The 26009-nt window shown below is 43.5% G+C and overlaps 1 protein-coding gene across 1 annotated transcript in view; it reads right to left on the bottom strand.

Annotated features, from left to right (window-relative positions):
• The window catches only part of Arhgef38 (Rho guanine nucleotide exchange factor 38), a 124012-nt gene that overhangs the window by 25883 nt on the left and 72120 nt on the right, over window positions 1–26009 (bottom strand). The window contains exons 4-7 of the mRNA XM_063260590.1: window positions 15446–15593; window positions 9468–9485; window positions 999–1198; window positions 132–265 (exon numbers count right to left, since the gene is read on the bottom strand). Of these exons, the coding sequence (XP_063116660.1) occupies window positions 132–265; window positions 999–1198; window positions 9468–9485; window positions 15446–15593 (500 nt within the window). The remainder of the gene's footprint in view (window positions 1–131; window positions 266–998; window positions 1199–9467; window positions 9486–15445; window positions 15594–26009) is intronic.

Below are 26009 nucleotides of genomic sequence, written 5' to 3'. Positions count from 1 at the left end.
ACACAGGGGGACACACACAGGGCAAGGCCTCTGAGTCTCAGTGCTGCAGACATAGCCCTGGTAACACAAAGCAAAGCCTCCCCAAAATGACAGCGCCCACCTTCCCTGGGGGCGGGGGTGAGAGAACCCACCTGCGATTCCCCTCTGGTCAGAATCTTGAGATGATTTGTCACTCTTTTTGATTTCTTGCTAATTGAGTGGATATTTAGTTTGGACAGTTTGTCCTTGAGTGACTCGTCCTCATCGTTCTTCTTGTATTTGAGCACTGAAAGGGAAGAAGGCCAGAATGGACCTCTGCAAGGGCAGCACAGAAAGGCTGTGCTAAGTCTCCGAGGTCACCATCTGTGCTCAAGATGAAAGTGTGGGCGCTTCGAGCCTGGCGCACAGCTGCTCCCACCCAGCCCCGCGCCCCTCTGTCTCGGCCGTCCATGTGGGAGCCTGAGACCCTCAGCCCTTCAAGAGCAGGACCAATTTACCTCCATTGTTAAGGAAATCCTTTCATACTAGAAAACTCTCCCATGGTTCTCAGAGCTGAGGGCACACACACCAGAGGCCCAGAAAATCAGTTTCTTGTCCATGTGCTCAAGAGGTGGACACAGCGCCTAGCACTCTCCTTGGGCAGGTGCAGAGGCGGAGGTCCAGTGTCGCCCATGCCCTCCCTGTCCTCCTCGTCCTCCCCTCCTCCCCCTCACTGTCCTGTCCCTATCCTCCCCCAGTTTCCCCCTCCTCCTCTTCCCGCACTGGCCGACGATGGGAAGAGCGTGTGATGGCGTCTCCAGCCTTTAACACGTCCCCAAGTACACACAGGTTCCGCGATCTTGAGGCTCTGAGCCCGGCTGTTGGCTTCTGGATCTTCTGGAACCCTCCATCAGGGCCAAAGCCCCGAGGCGCCCTCCCTGGCTGCGCCCTGGGCGGCAGCCCCAGCCGGCTCCCTGCACTGCTCCGTGCGCTCGGACCTGTGACCGGGCCAGGCAGCGCGCGGCCGGCCGAGCTCCTACCCAGGTCTTTCCTCCTTTTGAGCTCGTTGATGTTGACGTTGATGGCCCTCACGGCGGCGCAGGCCTCCTCCAGCGGCCGGCAGTCCGGGTGCGCGGGCGGCGTGGCGTTGCGCAGCTCCACCAGCAGCAGCGGGTACTTCATGAGGCGCTGGATGGGCCGGATCATGAGCGAGCCCATGTCCAGGAGGTTCGGTTTGCCCCTGCAGGAGAGAGCGAGACCTCAGTGCTGCGCTTGGCTTCTTTCCATCTGGTGACTTGGCAGGGGGTGGGGAGCGGGGAATGATTCCTCCTCAAACTCGGTGGCTCACTTTTCCCTTCTCCACTGGGCTAAGTAAAGTTTTTAAATGAAAGCCAGAGCAAAACATGACAGTAGCAAGACTGAAAGACCCCACTACTAAAGAAAATAGAAAACAAATACATCTGTTCACCCAAAAGTACGATTTTCATCCACCCACCCATCCACCATCCACCCATCCACCCATCCACACGCCACATATAGTTCAGTTCTATCCACATCCACACACACAACTGATTTTATCATATCGTGGGAAACAACTTCAGAATGTTTTTTCCATGACAACCAAGAAAAACACTTTCCTCTTGATTCTTTTTTGGAATATTAGTGAGGAAAATAAGCACATAATTAAAAAATCTAAACAAGTGACCAGCAGAGTATACTTGAAAGAAAACAGTGTCCTCTCTCCTCCACCAGGTGGGAGAGCTGCATTTATAATGTTCCGGCCACTGCCACTGACCCTTCAGCCAGAGAAGCAACTGCAAAGCCTCCTTCTGCAAGCAGACAAACCAGGACACAGCGGTGGGAAACGCAGATACGGTGTTCAAATCCCAGAAGGTGCAGTTTTCACACTCTCACTTTTCAGGTGAAAAGTGAAGTGTGGACAGTGTGGACAGACTGTGGGCCATGTAAAAAAGATACAACAATGCTGAACAGTTAGGAAATTAGAAAACTGCATCATTACAAAGGGTTTGAAGGCATCTTAAAAACCATTTAATTGAACTCTCCCATTAACACCCGAGGAACTACAGAACGTTATCATGGTGTCTGTACACACACACACACACACACACACAGGCATGCGCACACACACCTGTCTCTATTCCATCTTCCCCTGTGATTCTTAATGTAGCACTTAGCACTATCCGGGATCGCCTCGGTCCCCTAGTTACAGGTTATGATGAGTCTCTGTCACTGCTGTCCTCACCGTAACCTCCGTGTTCTCTCAGTGCATAACTGTGGGCTGAGACGGTCACATTCTCAGATTTTCTGTTTGCTATTATTTCACAGTGAACTTTCCTTTAAGAAATTTCACAGTGTTTGAATAAATGACAGAGGAATTTTATTCACATGCTGAGAAAGCCACAGTGGCACAACACACAGAGACTGAGTGGAGCAAACTAGAAAGCAATGTTTTTTAGGGGAAACCAGGATAAATATTAAAAATTTGCAGGGTAGTAAAAAAGTCATCTTAATATGTTATTTTATATTTCCTATCCCTTTGTCTCACATCTGTTTTTGGAGAGAGGGTTAAGTAAGGTCAGAAAAGAGAATGAGAGGGAGGGAGCGAGTGAGAGAGACAATCAGAGAGGGGAAGAGGAAAGTAACTGATTGTTAGTTTTCAAAAGAACTGAGTACAGTTGATGAAAAAATGTAAGTTGATTATGGATACTGAAATTTTGTTGTTCCACGTTACAGCAGTTTGTACACTTCAAAAGAAAGAGTTCCCTTACATAAAAAGCAAGTCAGGAAGGTAGAATACATTATATTGTCTTGAAATTCTGTGGCCAGAATTTCTTTTTATTTTTTCTAGATTGTCATCAAACAATCATTTATTTAATCTTTTGGGAATCACTGAAAATAGTGTCAAAATCTAATCAAATATTTCAATAAAGAAAATCCAACTTTAGTGAAATAATTTATTATAATAATCTATTATGCTTGTGTGTGCATATGCACACATGAAGAAACTCACTTTTGCACACATTTTTGAACTTCACCCATCTGCCTTACTGAGACGGTTACAAAGCCAACGCAGACCCTCTATTGTGTTCAGATGTCGTTATTACTTTTGTCTGCAACTCCATTGGCTTCCTTTTATATTGCAACTGACAATAATAGCAATTATGTGATCATTGTTTCTTTTAAAAGAACCAAAGACACATGCTCCAGAACATCTTTTAGAAAAATGAGAGCTACCCGGGCACGTTTGTCTTCAGACATACAAGGAGCACAGCTGCCCATGTGATGAGCAGCGATGCTGCGGAATGTGCATCAGACAGACATGCAAGGTGGGAGAGAAGATAGAGGATGTGTTAGAAGATAAGGTTTGGGGGTCATGAAGTCTGCCCGTCTAATCCCACCCAGTAAGATTAAGTTCTGATAACTGCATGAGGGAGATGAGTCCGATAGCAGCTTCCTACACCTCAGTAAGTAGTCAAATGTGTAACAATTCCCATGTATATCTGGCTGAAAAGTAAGGTGGTTATTCATTCACAACTGCATTTCATCTTGTTCTGCCTTATCATAAGTAGTACATAATCTCATTACAAATGATGATGGAAACTTTACAAAATCAGGTACACACAAATGGCCTTGTTTAAGCCACAACAAGTTTTGGTGCAAAAAGCTTCACATTGCATACAAGAAAAATGTCGCAAAATGAAAGCATAAATGACATATATATGTATATCTTAATTAGAGACATAAAAGGAAAAATAATCATGTAACTATTGACCATATTACTTGAATTTTCTCCTCTTTGTGACCACAAATATCCTAAATTTAGTATTTTAAAGTAACCACAGACAATTCTACTATTACTGATCTTTTTCAATTTGTTTCCTTCTACTTTACAGGAAACTATATATTGCTACACAAATAGCATTTGTTGTAAGTAAATAATAATTGTGAAAATATGGAACTATTAACAAATTTCAGAAGATGAATGAATGGGATAGCAGGGAGCCAGCATCAGGAATGAGGGCAGGTGATATTTGATCCTCCTAGAGTTGCATTAATTTGAGTCACTTGCCGTGGGTGGAGGGAGGAGGAAGGGCTGGGGTGTCACAGGAAGGACTGGAGGTCAGGAAGAATGATCAGTCAACAACTTGTTCAAGACACTTCCTATAAGAATGAAGAACTCCTTTGTAGGACTAAGAAACCAATCTTGGAAATTAAAAAGATAATAGCAAGGAAAAAGAAAACTCACAAGTGTCAGAGAAAATGTATAGGAATTTTCAAGAGAGAAGAGTAAAATTATAAAGGGCTAGAAAATAGAAGAATAATCTAAGTAGAGAAATGGCCTAAAAAGTTCATATCTAACAATAGGATTCCCGGAAAGAGAGAACAGGACAAAGAGGAAGAAAGGGTCAGTGAAATAACTTAAGGAAAGTGCATGAGTGATCTGATTAATAGAATGCACCGGGTGTCCAGGAAGAAGGGGGTGTCACACTTTACAGGTCATGGGACAGGCAGTCCTGGGGACAAAGAACAGGCCCACCATCCATCGGAGACAGACACCAGCAAGGGGTTAGGAGTCGAAATGGACTTCAGATTGCTCCTAACACCAAAAGCTAGGAAATGGTTACCTTTAAATTCTGATAAGAGATTTTCCATGTATAACTCTATTCCTACTTGAACTATTAATCACGTATGAGGATAAAATAAAGGTATTTGGGTATAACAGTTCTGAAAAACTTACTTGCAGTGCATCCTTTGAGGGATGGAGGAAATTGTTTGAAGGACATTTCCCACCAAAACAAGGGGAACCATCTCAGGAGAGGGGAAAGAAAATCTCTAGGAGTGGGTAGAGGAGCCCCTACAGGACACTTGTGTTCAGCATCTACTGCAGGTTAGAGGTGGCTACAGAGACTTTTAGGGAGATGAAATTGACAGCAGACACCAAGCATCAAGTTAAGCTGGAAAATGATTTAATTAACTCACCATGAGTTTTATATTAATGATGAGTGCAAAGAAACTAAGAAACAAATTAGAGGAAGCAGAAGAGGACAAATGACAATTATTAACTCCCATAAGAACAAGTAACTCATTTCCTCCAAGGTTCAACTCTGAAATTTACCCAGATAGAATGATAGAATGTAACAATTCAATCGTGGATTGTTACATACAAAATTATAATGTAATGTAGTATAGACAGAGATGTTGGAATGGTGGTGGTGGTGGTGGTGGTGGTGTGTGTGTGTGTGTGCATGTATCTGAGTGTGTTGGAGATTGATAGGACACAGATAGAAATTCTTGTCTACCACAAGGGAAAATCAGTAGACAGTATTTAAAAAGTATTTTTAGAGTATGTAAATAAATGCCAAAATAGTGAACTAAAGACATGAAAATAATGTGCTCTGGTGAGGGGTAGTTGCTGCAGCTAGGAGAACACATTGCCATTTTTAACAAGTATCATAGATCTATTTGCCTCCTAAAATCAGAAAGTGTTATGGTTTATGTCTAGATATCCCCTCAAAGCCTCATGTAGTCACAGGTGGGGCTTTCCAGAGGGAGCTGGGTCTAGAGCGTGCAGTGCTAGGGCCAAAGGTGTGCCATCCATTTACTGATTGGTTTGGCATACTTCCAGGTAGGTTTAAAGATTCCTCACCCTCAGGGCAGGCAGCCTGGATAAAATATAAGGGTGAAAAGAGCATAGTGTTGTCACTTGCTGCTTTTGCTGTCTCATACCTGCCATGAGCTGTCTCTCCTCTGTGATGTGATGCCCCGCGGCCATGTCACCCTGCCTTGGAGTCAGCCAACTCTGAGCTGAAACATCTACAGACTGTGAACTAAATAAACCCTGCCTCCTTTAACTTTGCGTGTCAGGTATTCACACCAATGAAAAAAGTAACTAAGATGAGGATATATAATTTTTTCAAGAACAGTCTTTAAAAAGACGAAATATAAGAATTCTTAGGAAAATTCAGAAAAAGTAAAGTACTGAGCTGAGACTAAGTCACACCTAATAGTAAGATATATTTTAAAGCTAGAAAAATGAAAGCAATTCTGGTTCATATACTTGGAGAAATGAGTAGCAAAAATGAAAAATAAAGAAATAAGTGTAAATATTATGGAAACTGAGTACGTTTAATATGGCATTCATATTCAGTGGGAAAATTATTATTCAGTATCAAGTGTTGTGATAGCTAGAATTATGCAAAAAATAAAAATGAATTCCTACATCATTCTTTATACCAAAATAATTTTAGAACAGATGTGTAATTGTTAAAAGTGAATGCATAGGAGGTTGGGGTATAGTTCAGTGATAGACACATGCTGGGCATGCACAAGACTCTGGGTGCAATTCTCAGCAGAAATAGACAGAGACAGTGACAGAGAGAGACAGAGACAGAGAGAGAAGAAAGGAAGAAGGAAAGAAGGAAGGAAGGAAGGAAAGAAGTGAGGAAGGAAGGGAGGGAGGAAGAAGAAAAGCAAAAGCAGTAAAGAAAAAAAGCATACAAGAACTTGAAGAAAACATGAATTGCATTTTAAATCCTAATTTTAAAATGACTAACCAAAACATAAAACCAAACAGGCATAAATCTATTAAAAATTTAGCTCTTTAAAACTTCACATATAATAACAAAACCAGGAACAGCCATAAACCAGGCTGAAAGTAAGCTGAGATGGAAAACTTATTTGTAGTGTGTAAGATGGACAAGGGTTAGTATTTGCTAATCAGAGACATTATCGATCTGTTAGAAGAGGAGTACCAGTAAAAGTGAACAAGTACTTAAACAGATTCTTCATTAGCATGAATTACAGTTAAATGCTCAAGATGATTAGGAATGGAAATTGAAACAACAGAATTCCACTTTGGGCCTGTTATGTTGCAACAGCATAAAGATACAAATATTAACTGCACCCAGGTTGGCAGTGGTAGATGAATGGACAACTCTATGTGGATAATGAGAATATAAATTAGCCTGGCTTTTGGGAAATTTCTGAAAAAGTCATCAGCAGCCATTTGATCTAACAATCTTTCCAAAGAAAATAATCAGATTACTGGTTAAAAAAATTATGTACCCAAGTGCACACATGGCAACAATGTTTGCAAGACACACAATTCAGCAGCTTTCAGGAAAGGCTTGGTAAAGTGAGGTAAGGCACAGGTCAGAGTGAATATTATGCGGTTATACAAAAACGTGGATTTACGTTTGCTGACCTGGAAAGCTGTCCACGATGAGCAGTTGTATGAGGCAGCAGATGGACACCCAGGAGCGTGTATGTGTGTGTGTGTGTGTGTGTGTGTGTGTGTGTGTGTACAGTTCTCTGTGACACAAGAGACACTGCAATGTGACGGTGTGACGGTGTCTACGTCTGGGACATGATTACAGTCACCCTCCTGTCCTCATTTTTATTTTAGTTTGCAGGGTCTCTTTGATAGTATTAAAAATACAGAGGAGGGAAAGTAACCTAACAGTAACAGAGCCCTGGAACTCAAGGGTCAGGGCGCATACGTAGAAAGGATGAAACAGGAAAACAACAGAATGCTGGATTTCTGAAAGCTTTAAGGTTGACATTACGCACCCCCCACCCCTTCCCTTTGGAAGAGGCCCTGGTGGAGGCTTTCTGGGGGACCCTCCTGCGGGGATTCCAGGACTCTTGTCGCTTTGATGCTGCTAGCTTTCGTGTTATAAGATTATAATTCACAGTAAGCATTTTAGAAATGACAAATATCACTGACTTGATCTTTTTCAAAATACACGAGGGGAAAACACCAAGGATTTTCACGTGCTGTCAGCGCGGACCGCGGACTGGTTGAGTCCACCTCTCATCCTGGCGGACGCTGGCCCCGTCCCTCGGCACAGCTGGACCGGCCTTCCGCCCTCAGGAGCAGCAGCGTCCAGGGTGAGGCCCGGGGTGGGTGGGGGCCGAGTCTCCCGGTCCTCCGCTTTGCTGTCCAGCCAGCCCGGTGCTCGGTCCTCCTCCACGTCCAGCTCCGGGCGTGCGGCCCGGTTACCAAGGGGCAGAGCCAGCGCTGGCCGCAGGCCGGGGCGGCAGCAGAGCTGGTGTCCACGCGGCCCGCAGTGCCTGGGCGGCAGGCGTCTGTGCCCGCACAGCGCTCCCGCTGGCCTCGCCGTGCCCCTCCGCACTACCGGCCTTTGGGTTACAGAGTCCTGAGCTCGGGAATGGAAACCTGAGCAGAAATCGCGGACACCAGGTCCCCCTAACCCCGCTCCGTGAGCTCCAACCGCTGCACCAGCCGGGCACGCGGGCTGCACACCAAGGGGACGAGGGGCTGGACACCGAGGGGAACCCGCATCAGGCCTCGGAAATCAGAACCACCAAACGGATCGAGCCACAGCGGGTCGGCCAGTCGGGTATTGTCTTTTTTTAAAAAAAAGATCAAAAGGGTTATAACGTGGGCGTCTCCTCTGACTCCTCAAAAATCAGCTTCAACTCAGCTGAGGTCCAGCACATCGGCTTCCAGGATGATGCCCGATGCCTCCCTTGTACCTGGGATTCTCTCCTTCCTCGTGGCTGCCCTGTGCTGAAGTGTGTGTGCCGGTATTTGTGACTTACATGTGTACATTTTATATTCCTTGAGGTAGACGCTCAGGAGTTTAAAATGCATTTGGGCCGCGCACACACGCACACATAAAAACTCAGGACCTTGGAGAGCTGTCGATCATGTTGAACCAAACATGTGCCTTTAAAGTTTTAGTAAATTTGAGTTTAAATTTAAGTCAGTATCGTTCTTTCAGTATTAAACAGGCGAGACATGTGTTGTTTCTAGAAAACTGGACGTCTTCCAGAGTATGTGTATATATGTTTTTATAAAATAACTTCTTACTAATCATCTATATCATCATAATATGTCATTTCTATGCCATCTGTATCTATGATTTTTCCCATAAATCATACAAGAATCCAAAATAGAGATAAAATCCAGTATTTTGCTATCATGCATAAGGAAGTTTTTCTTGTTTATTATTAGTCTTTTAACTCTCAAAATCATGCCATTAGTTTGAGCTTGTTTTAAAGACTGAGACTGGCTTTAAGAAAAATTGTCTTGGACACACAAGGATTCCTAAAGGCATTAATTTAACAACTCCTGAGAGTTACTTAAATAAATTATAAATTAGGATTCTTCTAAAATATGTAGTAAGATATAAGTGATAATTTAATATGTAAGAGTATTTCAGACAAATTGGTAATAAAGTAATATGAAATCATATGTGTCAAAATGGGATAAATACATACACAAACTTGACTTGTTTATTAAAAGAAATATATTTGATTATAAAAACCAAAAATTCTGATTTGGGCAGGTATATTCAGTAACTTTTCCTCCAGGATTTTTATATTTGATTTTCATTATTTTTAATAAAAGCATTTGGTGTAACCATTGCTAATTTGATCAATATACAACACATGTATAAAAACATCAAATTGCATGCCACAAATAAGTACAATTATCGAGGGTCAATTAAAAATGTACTTACTCTTGCACGTATATTTTCCTGTAAGAGAGGGAAAAAGTAAATTTGTGTAAATCCACATTTTAAAGGTAATACACAAACATTATAAATCTTTCAAATTTAATTATGCAAAATAAAACAATAAGTGATCCTCAAGAAGGTCCCATGGAATTAGTCTCATTGTTTGATAATCATATTTCTAAAGTCTTATTTTAGTATACTTACCATTTTTGCTTCATACTTTATGTAAAATTAAAACTGTCCACTCAGATTATAGCCAGTAAACTTTGGTATAATTTGAAAATGAATTTAAACTTACATTTCTGTTCATAGTATGAAAAAATCTATTAGACATAATAATGAGAGTTCACAAGAGCCCGGCATGCTGGTGCATATCTATACTCTGTGGGTTCTGGGAGGCTGAAGCAGGAGGCTCACAAGTTTTGAGCTCAGCCTGGGCAATTTATTGACTTAATATGTTCCGGTCTTAAACTAAAAAAATAAAGCACTGGGAGTGTAGCTCAGTGCAGAACCCTGAGTTCAGGCTCAGTGTGTACGGATAAAAAGTTGTAAGACTACAAAACAAATGTTTGCCTTGCAGAATACTATTGAAATGCTAATAACTCTCTAGTCTAAAAACAAAAAATTCTGATTTGGGCAGGTATATTCAGTAACTTTTCCTCCAGGATTTTTCTATCAGTGAACAATTTCTCCGTGGAACGGGGAACTGTCAGAAACACCTTCACAAGGTGCTACTAAATTCTGCTGCTCTCTCTCCATTTTCTCTTCCTCCGCGTCCACCTTGCTCCCTTGTCTCCCGCTGGGTGCTCTGCCTGGGACCTGCCTTTTTCTCCCTGCGCTGATCCACCTCTCCCTGGTCTCTGCCCCCTCCCCCGAAACCTTCCCTGACCACCCTGTGGAGCTTTTGCCTCACACCACATCCTGACCCCATTTCCTGCTGTCCTGCTCTCCTTCCATAACACTGGCTACTTTCCCATATATACCGTGTGTTTTAAAATTTATTTTACACTGGATTCATTCACTGTTGTGATCCCAATATCTAAAAAGCCACAGTTGTTGGGGGTTAAAAACATTCTCAAATTAATTACTCAGCAACAAAAATGCACAACGTATTCAGGTGAAATTTAAGGAATAAAGGAGATAAAGTTTTTTTCTACAAGCCGCACATCAATACCAAGAAACAATAATCTGTGCATAAAACCTGATCACTGTGGCCTCTTGTTTTCAGTCTTCTGGAATACAGTGAATATTTTCAATATTGAAAAATTTTATGACTGTAACCCAAGGGAGATGGTGTTTTTACATTCAGTGACTGAGAAAAAAATTAATGATAAATACCTATGCTCAACTTTATAAATTTTAAAATGGATTTAATAAGCTTATAAAAATAAATGAAAAACAAAGGTATGCATGTGTGGAATGTCCTTCCTTGAGCTTAGGGTTTTTTATGACTGGACACCTGGGCATCTTGAAATAACTGGGTTTTTCTGCCTTCAAGACCTCCTAGAGGTGAGAGGCAAGCACAGAATGATTTCTTTAAAATCAGTAGCTGTCATAATTTTAGGGAATTATTAATGGCTTTAAGTTTCCCCTGGCCAGTGTTTCCATCCACGTTATTTCCTTCAAGCTCAACACTCTTTATGTAACTTTTATTCTCTTTCATTTGCCCAGGGTGCTTTGAATTGTGTATCAAATTTTGAGGAGGTGAATCTTTAAAAAATACAATTTTCCATTGAAGTATACAATTTGAACATTTAGGAACTGAAATGCATATTTTGATGTTCAAACTTTTAACTCCTGGAAAAAACATGGAATTTTTCTCTTTCTATTTCATTTATTTCAACCACTTAGCCTAAGTACTGTAACACTGATCAAATATTGTGTTCTGTGTGGTGTAACATTTTATAGAAGGAACCTAAGAAGTTTTTTGTAGAGGAACTATTACTGGTAGGGAGAGTGCACTGGATTAAACATTTCCTTCCTTATTTTTCATCTTTTTTTTTTCCCCCAAAATCTCTTTTAAACTAAAACTTTCCCAAAGCTAGTCCCAGCTAAGGCAAATTCAGGAGAGAGGATGTTAAAATGTTCCCATTTGCCCATTTATGGGATAAAGTGATAAAGTCACCTCTCACTGCGCCTTCTCCTTGCATGGGCTCATTACAGTGTCACTCACAGTTGACAGTTTTTGTGTCACTGTTTCTGAAGAAGGGTTGTATTGTTTTTGTTCAGACGTGATACCATGTAACGAGGAACTAAGATATTCTGAAAGTGATTTTAAATTTTTTACTTGGAACACACTGTTTAGAAAAATAAGCATACAAGTGATGAATGAGGTCAAAGATTTCCTTTAGATTCTGCATTGCAGGAGCTTCGAGATTTTCTGAATAGAAAAGCTACAGGAGAAAAGTGTGTGTGTGTGTGTGTGGCGCTTAAGGTGTCCCTCCCAAGGTGGAGGCGCCTCAGGTCAGCTAGATAAACATGGATGCATTTGCAACAATACTGCAAAAGCAGGTCTTCTCTCTACCCCAAAACTTAGGGAAGTTCTTTCATTCTTTTTCTGTTACAATATAAACCTGTGGGGCCTCTGAAATGTAGCAGGGACTTGTGTGCTATTTATAACTAGAAAAAAGGAGGCAGCAGACAGGCTATTCTAATTATAGTTCTGCTTGCATCAATAGCCACCATGTTTCACTTTCTTCTTTGAAAAGCATTAAATAACCCCAAAGAACCAAAGCAACCAGATCTTTAGCAAATAGCTTCTATATTTCTAGAGCCTATAGAATATTGCACATAAGTTTAGAGGGCATTAATGCCAGTCTGTAACTACTCATCACTAAAATAAATAAAAGACTGCAGGTTTCTTATTGGCAGCCTGTAGATGTAGATGTGCATAGTACCTCCAGATGGGTTTACAGTCTTCCCTTCCTTAAATTGCTGCATAGGTTAAGTTGATGAAAAGTCTGTTTCCTTCAGGGACGTGATGTGGCTGTCGGCAGATTTCTCTAAAGTAGTTCTCGGGTGTGAACTGGGACCCTGTGGGGGTGAGTAGAGGTGCTGACCCCAGACTGGACCACAGGTTATCCCGTGCGTGGGGGCCGGCAGGGATTTGGGGGAAGACACAAGGAATTCGTCATTACTATACATCCAGCCCGGAAACGCTGCCCTCACATTTCAGGAAGGTTCAAAATTACTTTCTGGATACAAATACTGTTTTCTCATTTGAATGATAATGGGCTTCACGGAATAACCAAAGGGTATGAATTTGAATCTGTTACAGAACCAATACCTCTGTGCTACCCTTTTGGAAATTAGTCTTGAACCTCAGCCCCTGGTGCCCTACTTAAATTAACTCTTGCTTTGTTATGAAACATTTCTGATGGGTTTATTTATCTCCCCAACTACAGTTTGTGTTCCTGGGAGGCAAGTCCTATATTTATATATTAAAAGTATTTATATATATTTTCAACATTATCTTGCAGTCTTAATAAATATTTATTAGGCTCCTATAAGCATATTTTAATTTTGGCTAAAATGCAATCTAAGTACTTTAAAATCCACTTTAGCTTCTGGGGTATGAAGCCGCCTCTCCAGTGGATATTATTACAAACCACATTTTCCTCCTCACAGAAGAAAACCGAGACTGCACCTAATACTTGTTAGCAAAGGCACCTGAGCTTGGGCTCAGTGTTTTAGCCACTAGGAAAAGGCAGAGCTGCGGCAACAACTTTGACTGATTGCTGGGTGAGGAGAACCAAGCCCTCAGGTGTTGCAGACTTTCTCTGGCCTATAAACCTGTTTGAAAACCTGTTTTTCAAAATTTGAGGCTCAGTTCAATTGAGGTCAGTATTACCGTAATGTCAATAATTCCAGAGCTGTCAGCCCTCGGGCAGGCCAGCACAATTCATCATCAACTTTATTTCCATGGAAAGGCAACTTTGGGGAAAATAGCTCTAACTTAAACTACTTTATTTTGATTTTCTTTCCCCTAAGAAATACTTCTGCCAATACTGCTTCCTCTGGATTTGGTAGTTCTAAGTGTTAACACCTTCCAGTGGCTACATTTATTTCCAAAAATCAAAACAGCTCTGAATATACAAAATTTGGGGCATCATAGGACAACAACTCAAAGCTTTCAGAAAAAGATCAAATAAGCCATTGGACCTGAAAGTAATTTTCAAGAAGTGATACCTGATGAGATTTCAAAATTGCCTCCATCCTTTAGGGGGTGTGAGACTGAGCTAGACAGCTAGGGGTGACCAGCCCTAGGAGACAAAGCTTAAGGAATAACAAACCAATGTCCACCCTCCTTTGGAGGCAACTTTACTTCTGGTGAGTGCATGTCCTGTGCAGATGAACCTCATCTGCCCAGCCGAGGACCTTCCATCCCTGGGTTGGATTTGGGCTGATGACCCAAGAGGCTAGATTTTCATTTGCTATATCTATTTCTTCTGTTTCTAGAAACAGAAGAAAATGATTCAACATAGTCATTATTGGGTTGGACATTACTACTTCTTTTAAGGCAGGAAAGGTATTCATCCCTATCTAGGATGTCTTTATTTTTTTTCCAAGGAAAAAAGTAGCTGTATGTTTAGAAGATTTTGATTCTTGCATATGAATTTTTAAGACAAATACGGCTTCAGACTTTAACATTGCTCTGAATTGATATGTTAGCACCAAACTAAATAGAACATAGTGGGAAATATTTAACTGGAGTTGATTAGAAGGTATGGAATTTAAGCGTTAACTGATGATCACACTGAGCTCCTTGTGGGCTGAGTATAAAGTCCAACTTATTTTTGTTTTCTTAGCTTCCAAACTTATCCTTGACACAGCACAAAACTAAATACTCACAATGTAATGCTTTGACTATATTGTTGACCATGATAAGAAAAACATGAGTAAAACCTGGCAATTTTTTCACAGCCAGTAGAGGGCAACCGAGTTAAAGTTTCATTCATTCATTCATTCATTGAAACTCAGGGGCGCCCTGTAAACCCTGCTGCAGACGGACTCAGTCTGGAAAGGCTTCTTCCAAAAAGTCTCTCTCTCCTGATTTCACTTTAACACCTTGCCACACTCCTGGCACTTATTCTGTCCCTCTTCCCTGTACCCAGCCTGCATAGTACAGCGTCCAAGGGAGGTGAGTGGGACATCAGACCGGTGTGCACTCATTTACACACCACAGCTATCTGTGTCTCTTGTCGCTGGCCTGACTGCAGTCACTGACAGGGAAAGACCATAGACAGCCCTGGGCAGGATGCCGAGCTGGAGAGCAGCGTTAGCTTTCGGAGCCAGGAGGCTGGCACTGTACGCACAGCGAGCTACCAGCTTCCTCTTAGAGCTGCCCTCGGCATGGCCAGCAGTGTGTGCATTGGACAGCGTCAAACAGAAGTGAGAACTTCAGTATTAATTGGTGGTGAAATAGCATGGTTTCAAAAATCTTATCCATGCTTTCTTCTATTTTTAAAAATTTTATAGTGAATAGATATTTATTCTAACTTTGTATGTTATTCAGCACCCTTCCCAGCATTTTGGGGCTGAGGATGGAGGGCATGGCCAACTGTCCTGCCACTGCCTGCCACTGTCCCTTCATCCCCCACAAGGCATCATGGGAAGGAGAGCCACTTGGGGTCCACAAGGCACCCCCATCTTGCCCAGGGTGTCCATGGAATGTATGGAGTTGCCAAGTTACGGCAGCTTTAAGAAAGGATTTTCCTTCTGGACTTTACTATTCTTTGGGTAGTGCACTTTTTTCTCTCCACCAAGCCCTGAATCTTCTCCTGTGTTATTTTAGTCAAACTTCCAGGGGAGAAAGCAGTGGGTGCAGGCTTCTGACAGGGGCTGCTGTCTCTCCCGGGAGCACACAGCAGAGTGCCCGGCAGTCTCACAAGCCTTGGATTCATGTGGGACCCTTTCCCGCTGTCCCTGCTAGATGGCCCCACTGGGTGCTGTGGGTACCCAGCTGGAATTGCCCTGCTTACTTTAAGGCCTGCAGACAGGGGCCCACGTGTCGCATCAGCTCCTCATCCTTCTCGCAGGACTCCAGCACGCTCTGGGCCTCGTCGTGCTGATAGCAGTAGATCTTATAAATCTCTTCCAGCGGCCCTGTAATCTGCAAGAACACCTCCCCTGCAAAATGAAAACAGAGCAGATGACATCAGACCAGACCAAACCAGCACCTCCGAGGTTTATTATTCAACAGTGTTGATTACTGCAAAACATGTTGGATGGGTCTATTTTATCCTTGGGTAATTTGAAGGGTGTTTTAGACAGTGAGAAATTGTCTCTCTATTCTTCCTTTCCTCTTCTCTTTTCTTGTTTACTTATTTATCTCTCCTTCCCTGCCCTCTCTCTCCTTCCTTCCTTCCTTCCACTTATAAAATGAAGGATGAAGGCTTGACAGGGCTAGACACTGAAGGAAAGTTGGTTTCCCCAGAGGTGACCATGCACCAGCTTGGTGGGCAGGGGGGCAGTTCAGACCCATGGTTAAGGGTAGATCCATGGAAGTGGCCTGTGCAGGTGACACTGTCACACTAGTGTTGTGACTTGAGCAAGTTATTGTAACTCTCTGAATCTGCTCCTCATCTACAAAGCGGTTGCCACAATTAGATTCAATTTCGTAGGACTGATATAAAATGAGAGTTGGTGGGGCCAGCAAGGTAGCTCAGTGGCACAGTGCCTGCCTAGCAAGGATGAGGTCATGAGTTCAATTCCTGGTACCAAAGAAAAGAAAAAAATATATTATCTAGACAAGGTGGTGCACAGCTGTAATCACAGCTCTTGGAAGACTGAGGCAGGACTGTTGTGAGTTCAAGGCCAGCCTGTACTTCATAGTGAGACTCTGCCTCAAAAAGGTGAGAGAGAGAGAGAGAGAGAGAGAGAGAGAGAGAGAGAGAGAGAGAGAAACAGTGTGCTTCAAGTCCAGTGTACAGTACATACACACAAAGGCACTAAAACAGGACTGTTTTTGTGAATTTACCAGAGGTATTAGAGGAGGAATCTTAGGCACTAGGTAAGTGACTTTTCTCTAACACTTATTTCACTAACATTTCTGGGTTCTCTGAAAGGCAAGCTGTAGAATTTAGAGCAATGAGATATTTCTTATATGTGATAATAACAAAGAAGTCATAATTTGATTCTTTATAAAAACTAATTGGATGCTACTGTGAACCAAGATTATGAATGTATTTCCATGAAGCACCCTGAGCTAACTGTATCTATGTATTTAATGAATCCTCTGATAATACAATAAAATTAGGTCTTATAAGTGGTGAATTAAATAGATATTGGAGGACGGTTTGATTTAATCACAATTCCATCATTTAAAACTGAGCGGCCAGTCTGTACACCAACCCAACACTGTCTTAGATGATTTGGGAGACATAGAAGAGATACATGACAACGTCTGCACTCCAAAAGATTGGAGGTTTGAGATTGATGGTGATTTGGAGGCCGAACTGATTGACAGTAATGTGGCACTGTTTATCTGGACCTGTTACAGCACAGGGAGCCTCTTTTCCAGTAGAAACACGAAGTCCTTGTCAGGGTTATAGACAGGTTTTGTACATTTTAACTGCTTTGTCCTATACACACAATGAAACAAGAAGATATTCTTCCGTGCTGATTAAGGCTGAACAGGTCTGAGTTGGACACAAATCATTTCTCCAATGTCCTGTTGGGGGACACACCCAGGCCTGGTGTCCTGGGGTCCTTGAGTTCTATCTCCCTGCACACAGAGCTCCACCCAACCCTCCACCGGGGGATGCAGGTGAAAAGGGCACTGAACTTGAGTCACAAGCCAGAGCTTGTGTGGTGACTTTGGGAATGACAGTTTGAAAAAATCATCTGAGCCACTTTATATTGTTCATAAAGTGGAAATAACTTAACAATTAAGTGGGATGACAGATTCAAACTATAGCGGCCACTGATTGGTCAGCTGTCACTTGTCTCTCATTGCTTCTTCATGGCTTTCAAAACTAAGACACAAGTGTTTTGAAAGTATCACGGTCTTTTCTAATCACTAGCCAATCAGTAAAAGGCTTTCTTTCCTTTTCATTGTACGTGATTTTCTCTGATTCTAATTAGACTCTGAGTGTGTGTTTGTGTGTGTGGGGTGGATGTGCGTGTGTTTTTGTGCGTGCATCATGTGTGTGTGTGACTGTGTGTGGCTGTCTGTCTGTTTTAATAGTCTATAAGCAAACCCCGTGACTGTGAGCATCTTTAGAGCTGCATGGGTGAGGGATTCTTGTTTTGTTTCCAGGATTTTATTTTACTGAGTTGATCGTTCCAGCAGTATAGGTCTGGCAGATTTGCTCTTATGAGACAGTGTACAAGCAATAAGAAATAGTTAACACAAAGAGAAAATAAAAGATGACAGCCACTGAATGGAGGGTTGGGCCTAGGTGAAGGGAAAATCCTAGTAGCAGGACCAGGTGGCAAAAAGAGCTGGGATGCTGGGAAGAGACGGAGACCCAGGAGTAGGAGAGAGAGTGGGGCTGGAGCTCCAGCAATTTGAGAACAGAGGATGTGAGTGCACACACCCCACACGCCCCACACACCCCACACAAGATGCAGGTGTACACACTCCCTACTAAGAAAGCAGGCTGACAGACTGAAACAGAGAGAGATAACAGAAGCCTCGCAAATCCACAATAGGGTCAAATCAGGAAACCAAAAATCAGAGACTCCTGTTTTATGCATAATTAAATCATAATTACACATTCCCTCATATGTTCTTTAACGGAAGCACTCTGGTCTGAAAGAATTTATAGCTCTCCCTTTTAATGGCAAATCCATTTTTTAACTCCGTTCTAAGTAAAATTCTGTTGGGGCTCTAACAATAATTATTAAAGTTAAACGATATTTAAGTACCCTAATTGAAAGTCATTTATTCTCCCAAAGGCTGAGTGTAACACTGATGGGCGGAATAGCTGGTTCCCAGCCCAGCCCTTCCAATGCATTGTGCTTTATAATGGTGCCAGCGAAGTGAGGCGTCTTGAAGCAGAAAGTGATTCTGTTTCCATGGCAACGTGAGCGAGCCTCTGGGCTGCGATTCTTTAGTGGTGAAGGACATCACCCCGTCTAATGAATGAGGGTCTGAAGGGTTGATTAGTAGGGAGAAGAGGATGAGCCAAGGCCAGACAAGGTAATTTCACCTGGAAGCCGGCCACTGAGGCGGCAGGATCTTAGGAGATAAATAAAACTATTGTGATCTTTTTTAAAAATCCTACAACCCATCAATTTGTACGCTGCCCACTGAAAGCAGTGGCTGTGATTTCTGCTCTTAAATTTCCCAGGTTATCTCCTTTACAACCTACTCCCAAAGATGCTGGGCACATTCTGTGCCATGGGGCAGCAGTTCCTGTGTTGTAGGTGTTCTCTTTCTTGAATATATTCACATTCTTCTTTTGATCCAGATCTTTCCTTGTAGGTTCTCACATCTCTCCCCACAGTGCACCGTACAAATTGTGTGGCCTCTGGATTATTCCAATCCTGCTCGGAGAGGAATTCCCCTACCAGTGAATAAGCCGGCGTAAAGCCAGTGCTGGTCAAGGGTAGTCTTCATTTCCCAGGCTTTGTGTAGGAAAATGGTGGAGAGAAATGAAGTAGTTAAGTTCAGTTTGTTCGTATTTGGCAATTTGCTGGGTGACTGTTTTGCACCAAGCATGTGGTTCCTCCCACAGACACAAAGAACCAAGGCCCCAAAGAGCGCCTAAGAGCTGGGCAGGAGAGGGTGCTGTTGATCCTGCTGCCAGAGGTCCAGTAACTCGGCTGAAAGCCCAGCGGGCCCTGTCCACCCCGGGGGACCCTGGAGCTGTTTTCCTCACAGCCTGAACTTGTGGTGGGAGCCCCGAGTGGCAAAGCAAAGATCTAGATGTAGGCTTAGGAGGGGCCTGAGACCTGGGGCAGTGAGGCCAGACAGACGGCTCAGGAGGGGGCCGAGAGGCCGGCACACCCTGCAGCGGCCTGTGCACCGTGGAGGAGCCGGATGGAGCCTGCACAGCTCGGTGCTGCACAGGCTGGATGAGTTTCAGGCTGCAAACCAACCTGACCGGGCAGCGTCTTAGAGAGACGGCCATGGTGACCAGTCCTATGGGAAATGGCACTGGGGGGGAGCCTGGCACTGGGGGGGCGAGGAGAGGCCATGGAATGAGGATCTCCCATAATAATAAAAGAAACCAGAAAGCTACAGCTGCGCAGCATGGGCCTCGGACCGGGTGGGTGGGGCCTCTGCTGCAGGGCCAGCGCTGAGCCTGTGCGAGGTCCCGGGTTTGATCCCCAGCTCGGCAAAAAGGGCGCTTCAGGGTTGAGGCCCGGGTTCGGTTCAAATCCTGATCTTACATTCAACATGTGACATTTGGGAGTTTGTTCCTTAATTTCCTCCTCTGTTAAATAAATGGTGGTAATAATAATAATGCTCGAGTGGAAAGGAGGTGAAGCACGCAAAGGGTTTATGTCAGGAGGTGGCACGTGTGCACGCTCCCCAGGAGTCAGCAACTAAGGCAGAGCTGGGGAGCTGGGGGGTGGACACAGCGGGAGGGGGCAGGAGACCTGAGGGGTGGCGCGGGGCTGGTGTCCAGGGCCTGAGGGGTGTCCGGGGCCGGGTGCCCAGGTCAGGAGACAGTTCTGGTGGGAAAAGCGTGACTTTGGCTCCAGGTGGAGGCTTTGGGCCGCTTATTACCCTCAGTGGGAAAATTCTGGTGGAACTGGGTATGTGAATTTGGGATTCAGATTTTTACACATAGAGAAACAAATGTTTCCTATGCTGATAATGTTTTGGTCTTAGTTTCTGTCTACCCCCAGCTGAACATAATTATAATCAACACATTGATTGTTTTTTTTCCTCCTTCGGTAGGAAAATACTTTGGGAAAATCCCTGACTAGTTAAAGGCTTCCTTTTTAACTACAACAAAAGTCTATAAAAATATAACATGAACTCTTATTTGGAAAGGCCTAAAGGACACGTTCCTTTATTAACAACACCAAAATATAACAAATTCAACTCTCAAAACCATCTAAACCAATGTTGAAAGAGAACTTTAGTTAAAATTATAAGTGTGAGGTATATCCCCCAAGAAAGCCTTCTGTAGCTCTAAGTGAAACTTGTCGGTCCGGTCAGAGTATTCAGAATCCAGAGAAGGAGCAGGTGGCTCTGAGAGAAGCCGGCAGGGCCCATTCTCCAAATGCAAGATTGGAGACCTGAGTGCCGTGAGGGACACACGCCCCAGGAGCCGCCGTTCCCAGGAGGCTCCCTTGGATCATGGTTTCTCCTTGTGCTGAGCTCAGGGGCTGGGCTAAACAAGCATTAGCGTGGTCAGCCAAATGCCAGCCCACTTCTGTCTGCCCTCCTTTCCTGTTCTCCAGGAGAGGGCAAAGTGACAGAGGACATGAGAAGTCAGAAAAGTAAATGCCGCTCAGCGAAGCCACAGGCCTCTGCCTTGAGGCTCACTCAGTTCCTAGCAGCCCGAGGATAAAAATAACTGCTAAGAGTACTCGGGGACCCTGGCCAGGGTCACAGAACCCAACCAAACACAGGTGGCAGACGGGATAGGCAGCCACGGGATTAAAACAAGGGTATCCCTTGAGTATTAATTTGGTGAAGAGATTTGAAGGGAAGAAACCGTTGTTTTCATTTGAGGGGAGGCTAGACACCGTGACTGAATTCCTAAGATGAAACGGGTCTTCCGAGTTATTTCATGCCTGTGGCTGTGGCCTCTGGTCATAACTCCAGACTCCCTGGGGCTCATGACATTTCTTTTCATATATGAAGAATACCTTCGTAAAAAACTTTTCAGAAACGCCAGAGCGAGAGATGTTCAGAAAGACGTGTTCTTTGGATTTGACAATTCTGAATCCTCCACTGCATTTGAGGGTACCCACATTTTCAGAAGAGTGATTTTTCTTTACCTTGTGGGCGCATGAATAAATCTTTTCGCCATTATATGTTTGCAGGGACAATCACGTTCATTCTGAGGAATCCGTACGTACATGCATGGTGCTGGATCATCTTGACCTCTGCCCTCTTCTTTCCCTTCCCCTCTCTAGGTCCCTTCCCTCCTCCAGAGACTCCCTCCCACTTCTCTCCCATCTCTGTTTTATTTTGCTCTTTAAATTAGGTATAGTTGACGTTTCACAAAGAAAAGAAATGGTGTAATATTTAACTGTCTGTGTCTGATACATTTCCCCTAGTAGTATGGTCTCGAGATTGATCTGTTTTTCCTACAAATGCCTCAAATTTATCCTTATGGCTGAGGAAATGAGAGGTGAGGAAGAGGGGTCCAGGAGAGAAGCTGGACCCCAAAGATGGGAACAGAGGGCAGGAACCAGAGTGGTGGTGTCCAGGTCTTGACCCTGGCCATTTCTTGTGGCATGGGGCCTCCTGGGGAGGGCTTTCTGCAGCTGAGGCGCCATCCTGCAGGCACGTCTGGTGTGGCAGGACAAACTGGGGAGCACTAGTGAGCAGTGGACGTGGACAGTTAGTGGGGTGAAGAGGGCTCTGGGTGTACTGGGGAGACCTTGGGTTCTCCCTACAGCCTCACAGTTAGCTTCTACTGTCATCTCAACAGTGGAGTACATGACCTTCAAGTCTGAGGCCAAGACCAACATTCAAGAAGACAGCTCTTTGTTTTGATAACTCTTCATCTGTTTTCGAACCTCGTGGGCTTCTTGGATAGTTTAACTCCTGGCGGGCAGTTTTATACCAGGTAATATCGGATGTCTGAGAAAATTTAAGTTGTTGCTCGCTGGATTAGGAAAGGCAGGATAACAGCCCTGCTCATGGTTGCCAACTCTGAGGAAGGCCCAGTTCCTACACCAACCACAGTTCTCCGGTGGTCTCCCCTTAGTAAGGACCCTCCTGAGATGAGCTATGGTAGCTGATGCTATAAGATACCCAGTAATCTCTGAAGTGATGCTGGCACAAAGCACGGGCAGATGGGCCAACGACAGCAGCAACATCCATTCCTAGCTTCCTCTGTACTTTGCCAGCACACTGGGTGCCCATATTCATCTCTGAATTTCGTTCACTCAGTCTGCACTCATGAAGGAAGACATTCTAGCAGTCATGCAACAGGCAAGGATTCCTTACATCTTGATGGGGTGTGCTGTAAGTCACATGTCCTTCTACAAATGCTGTTACCTCTACCTAAAATAGGGACAGATGAATGCAGAACCCATGGCTGGTTGCTTCTCCACTCTTCTGAAGTCTTCCAAATTGACAGAATTTGGACTTGCAGTGCACCCTATTTAAATGCTGATCTGGTCCTTCTCACATCTCTGCTGGTAAAGGCTTGCCCAGGATGTGTTTGGATGTGTGTGTGCATGTGTGAAATGAACTGAGATACAGGTGTGAAAGCCCCCAGGAAAGGGTTGTATTCCCCCCAAAATGAAAGACACCTCAAAAGGAGGAGGCTTTTCTCTGACTGCTTGCAGGACGTGATGACTAGAGCTAAAGTAGCTGTCTTGGGCCAATGATTTCAAAGCTGAAAACAGCCAGCAATAACACCAGTCCTGCCCAAGTGAATCATAGATTTCTTATTATATGAGAAAAATGAATCCTTTCTTGGTTAACCCTTTGGACCAAATTTTCTATTCATGGGCACATGGAACCCTCAGTGTTGCAAGTGACATGCCCATGGTCACAGAACTAAAGGTGACACAGCCAAAATTAGAGCATAAATCTGTGTCCCTCTAAAGGCTAGGCTCTTCCAGGTCATTGTATACCTTTAAGGTCCAGGTCCTACCCATACCTACCTTCTCATGGCTTCCTGGCAGCTGGGAAAGAGCCCGAGGCTTCACAAGATGCCTACGTGTATCCTGTACAATATCTGACCTCTCACCCGCCCATTCAAACCTGCCTCTCTCTCCAGCACTCCTCCCACTAGCCTCTCCCAGATGGCTTCACCAGCACAACACCCCAGACAACACTGATCTTCTCTTCATAGAATAAAACTATAGGTTTTTATTAACAACTTTCATTTTTATTGCAAAATAAAAGTCCTAGCAGCCTCAGGATCCATCCTGACCTCACTTGGCAGACTGTTGCCTGGAAACTGCCTGCTGCTGATTTTTCCTTTTCTATGAGGATTAGTCTGTCCTCAAGACCCCCCTTTCCCGCTACCACATTCTCTGAAGCTAACACACTGTCAATATTTGGGGAAAATGCCCTGATACTTCAGCTGTGCACCTAGATCTTCCCCTCCATTGCTCTCATACCTCACATATTCCATTATGAAGACCAGAGACCTTCAAATCTGTCTCTGGCAGTCTGAATTAAGAGGGCCAAATCTGTGTATTCTTTGCCTAACACACATGCATGCACACACACACATTACTAGAATGTCATTCTGGTGAGCTATATTGTGGCATCTCCAACACAGCCCTGTGACATGATTTTCACTAGCTAACACTCTTCTTACAAAGTCAACACTGAAGACATAGATTCCCATCTTTTACAAAAAAATCATGGCTTCAGGAGAATGAAGTCTGGCCACAGAGTAACAGTGTCTCATCTGTATCTTCAAAAGAACAGAAACTTTACTGAATTATGTCTCTCCAAGGATGAGCTTGCCCTCAGGAAAAAGGCACATGGAGTTCCCATGCCATTATGCAGACTTGTTTTAGTCTGGTCCTCAGCACACTGTGCGCTCAGGGAGCAGGCAGAGTATTCTCAGATCTTTAAAACTTGGAAATGTTACCATGCACAAACACATCTAAGGGGGCACAGTTGCTGCTTACATTTCTACTGCTATGTAACCAACTGCTCCAAAGTAGAGTGACTGAACACACCGCTCTGATTGCTCTCACAGTTTTGTGGGACAGGGCTCAGCTGTGCGGTTCTTCTGCTCCACTTAATGCGCCGCTCCAGGGCTTCACTGGACTGTTAGGTCCAAGATGGCTCAGGCACAAGTCTGGTCCCTTGGGAGGGACAAGTGGAAGTTTGTCTTTAGCTGTGATGCTGGAATTGCTGACCCACTTTCAGACTCTACCGAGTCAGTTTTCTTTCTCCCATATGTTCTCTCTGTGTCATATTTCCAGGAGTGAAGCTGAACTTCTTCAATGCAGGCCACCAAAATCACAGATGCTGAAATTGCCATGATTTGTTAAGGTGGCCAACACAGTGTCTTTGCCATTGCATTGTTTTGGTTAGTGAATCAGAGTCAGTGTGGGACTATCCTCCCTGCATTGTGAATCTAGGAGACACCATTCCTTGAAGGACGTTAGTTGGAGGGTGTATACTTCAGTCATTGTCACTCTGCCAAACGGGGAAGTGATACTTGAGGTTAAATATCCCTTCCTAAAGAAATGTATCTCCATATTAAATACATGAATTATCAAGATTTGGGGAGCATCTAGAAAATATGCACACTCAGCACATTTGGTTTGTTTGAAAAACACGATTGGGACTTCTGAAAAAATTCACACTTTACATAACTGAGAAATCAGACTTTGGGAATAGAAGGGTAAGTCTAGTATTCTCAGGACAACAGCAATTTAATAGCAGGATGTGTTAGATATGTATTAAAAATAGGCACTGAACTATACTTCTTTTTATATTATTTGATTTAATTTTCATTTAAAAAATGTATTATTACCTCCAATCTCCAGATGATCAATCCAGGTCCAGTGAGGTTTTGTAACTTAACTAAGATTGTACATTTAACTATAAGATGCACCATGACCCAATTCAACCTCATATTAAAACTTATGTTTTATAAATTCTATGCTATCATTTGACTTATTTTTTCCATTTTCATAAGTTGCTACAGAGAATGATGTTTAGTTTGAGGGGAAATGGGACCCCTATCTCACACTTTCATTTCTAGAGATTTATAACCCATTTGCTACCTAGAAGTCTTACATAAGTCAAAGTTTTGAAATCCACTTCTGATCCTGACAGGAGAGACCAGGCAATTCCCTCTGGATTCTCAGACCTGCAAGCAGCTGTCTCTGTGTTTACACTTGAATCTCATCCAAACCCCAGAGTCAGGGCTGAGTAAAATTCTCCTGCTGGTTTCTCCAGGCATCAAGAAAATTTCTCCTTTGGCCCAGCAACTGTGAATCACAAACCCTTATTTGCGCCATCTAAGGAGGATAGAGAAATGGAACACACTTGTGCTTTGCATTTTGTGGTAATAAGATTTTGGAAACATCTCATAAAACATCAGTTTGTCTTAGGAGCTGTGAGTATTAGTGAGAGATTTAGTGGTGGAAATTGCCAGTGAACTCTATTATGTCTGCCCATGTATCACGGGGATCTCTGGCTCTGTGCCCTGTCCATGAACTGCCCATGCCCGCCTGTCTCGAGGTCTTTGCCCAAGTTCTCTCTTAAAAACCTTTTGCCTGCAGTCCCTACCTTTCTAAACCCTTCAAGTCCAAACTCAAAGTCCGAATTCCAACTCAGCTTTTTCCTCATTACCTGCGTAGAAATAAGTTAATCTTTCTCTGTATTAGATATCTATTGCTGCAGGAAAAACCACCCCAAAACTTGAAGCTTTAAATTTGAGGGGCTTTGGCAAACCGTTTGCTCAAGTGCTGCAGGTTGGA

This window comes from Cavia porcellus, unplaced genomic scaffold, assembly GCF_034190915.1.
Source record: "Cavia porcellus strain 051 isolate PalLab524CR breed Dunkin Hartley unplaced genomic scaffold, mCavPor4.1 scaffold_14, whole genome shotgun sequence".
In the NCBI taxonomy this organism is placed as follows: Eukaryota; Metazoa; Chordata; class Mammalia; order Rodentia; family Caviidae; genus Cavia; species Cavia porcellus.
Note: the sequence above shows the minus strand (reverse complement) of the source record. Positions and strands in the feature narration are given on the sequence as shown.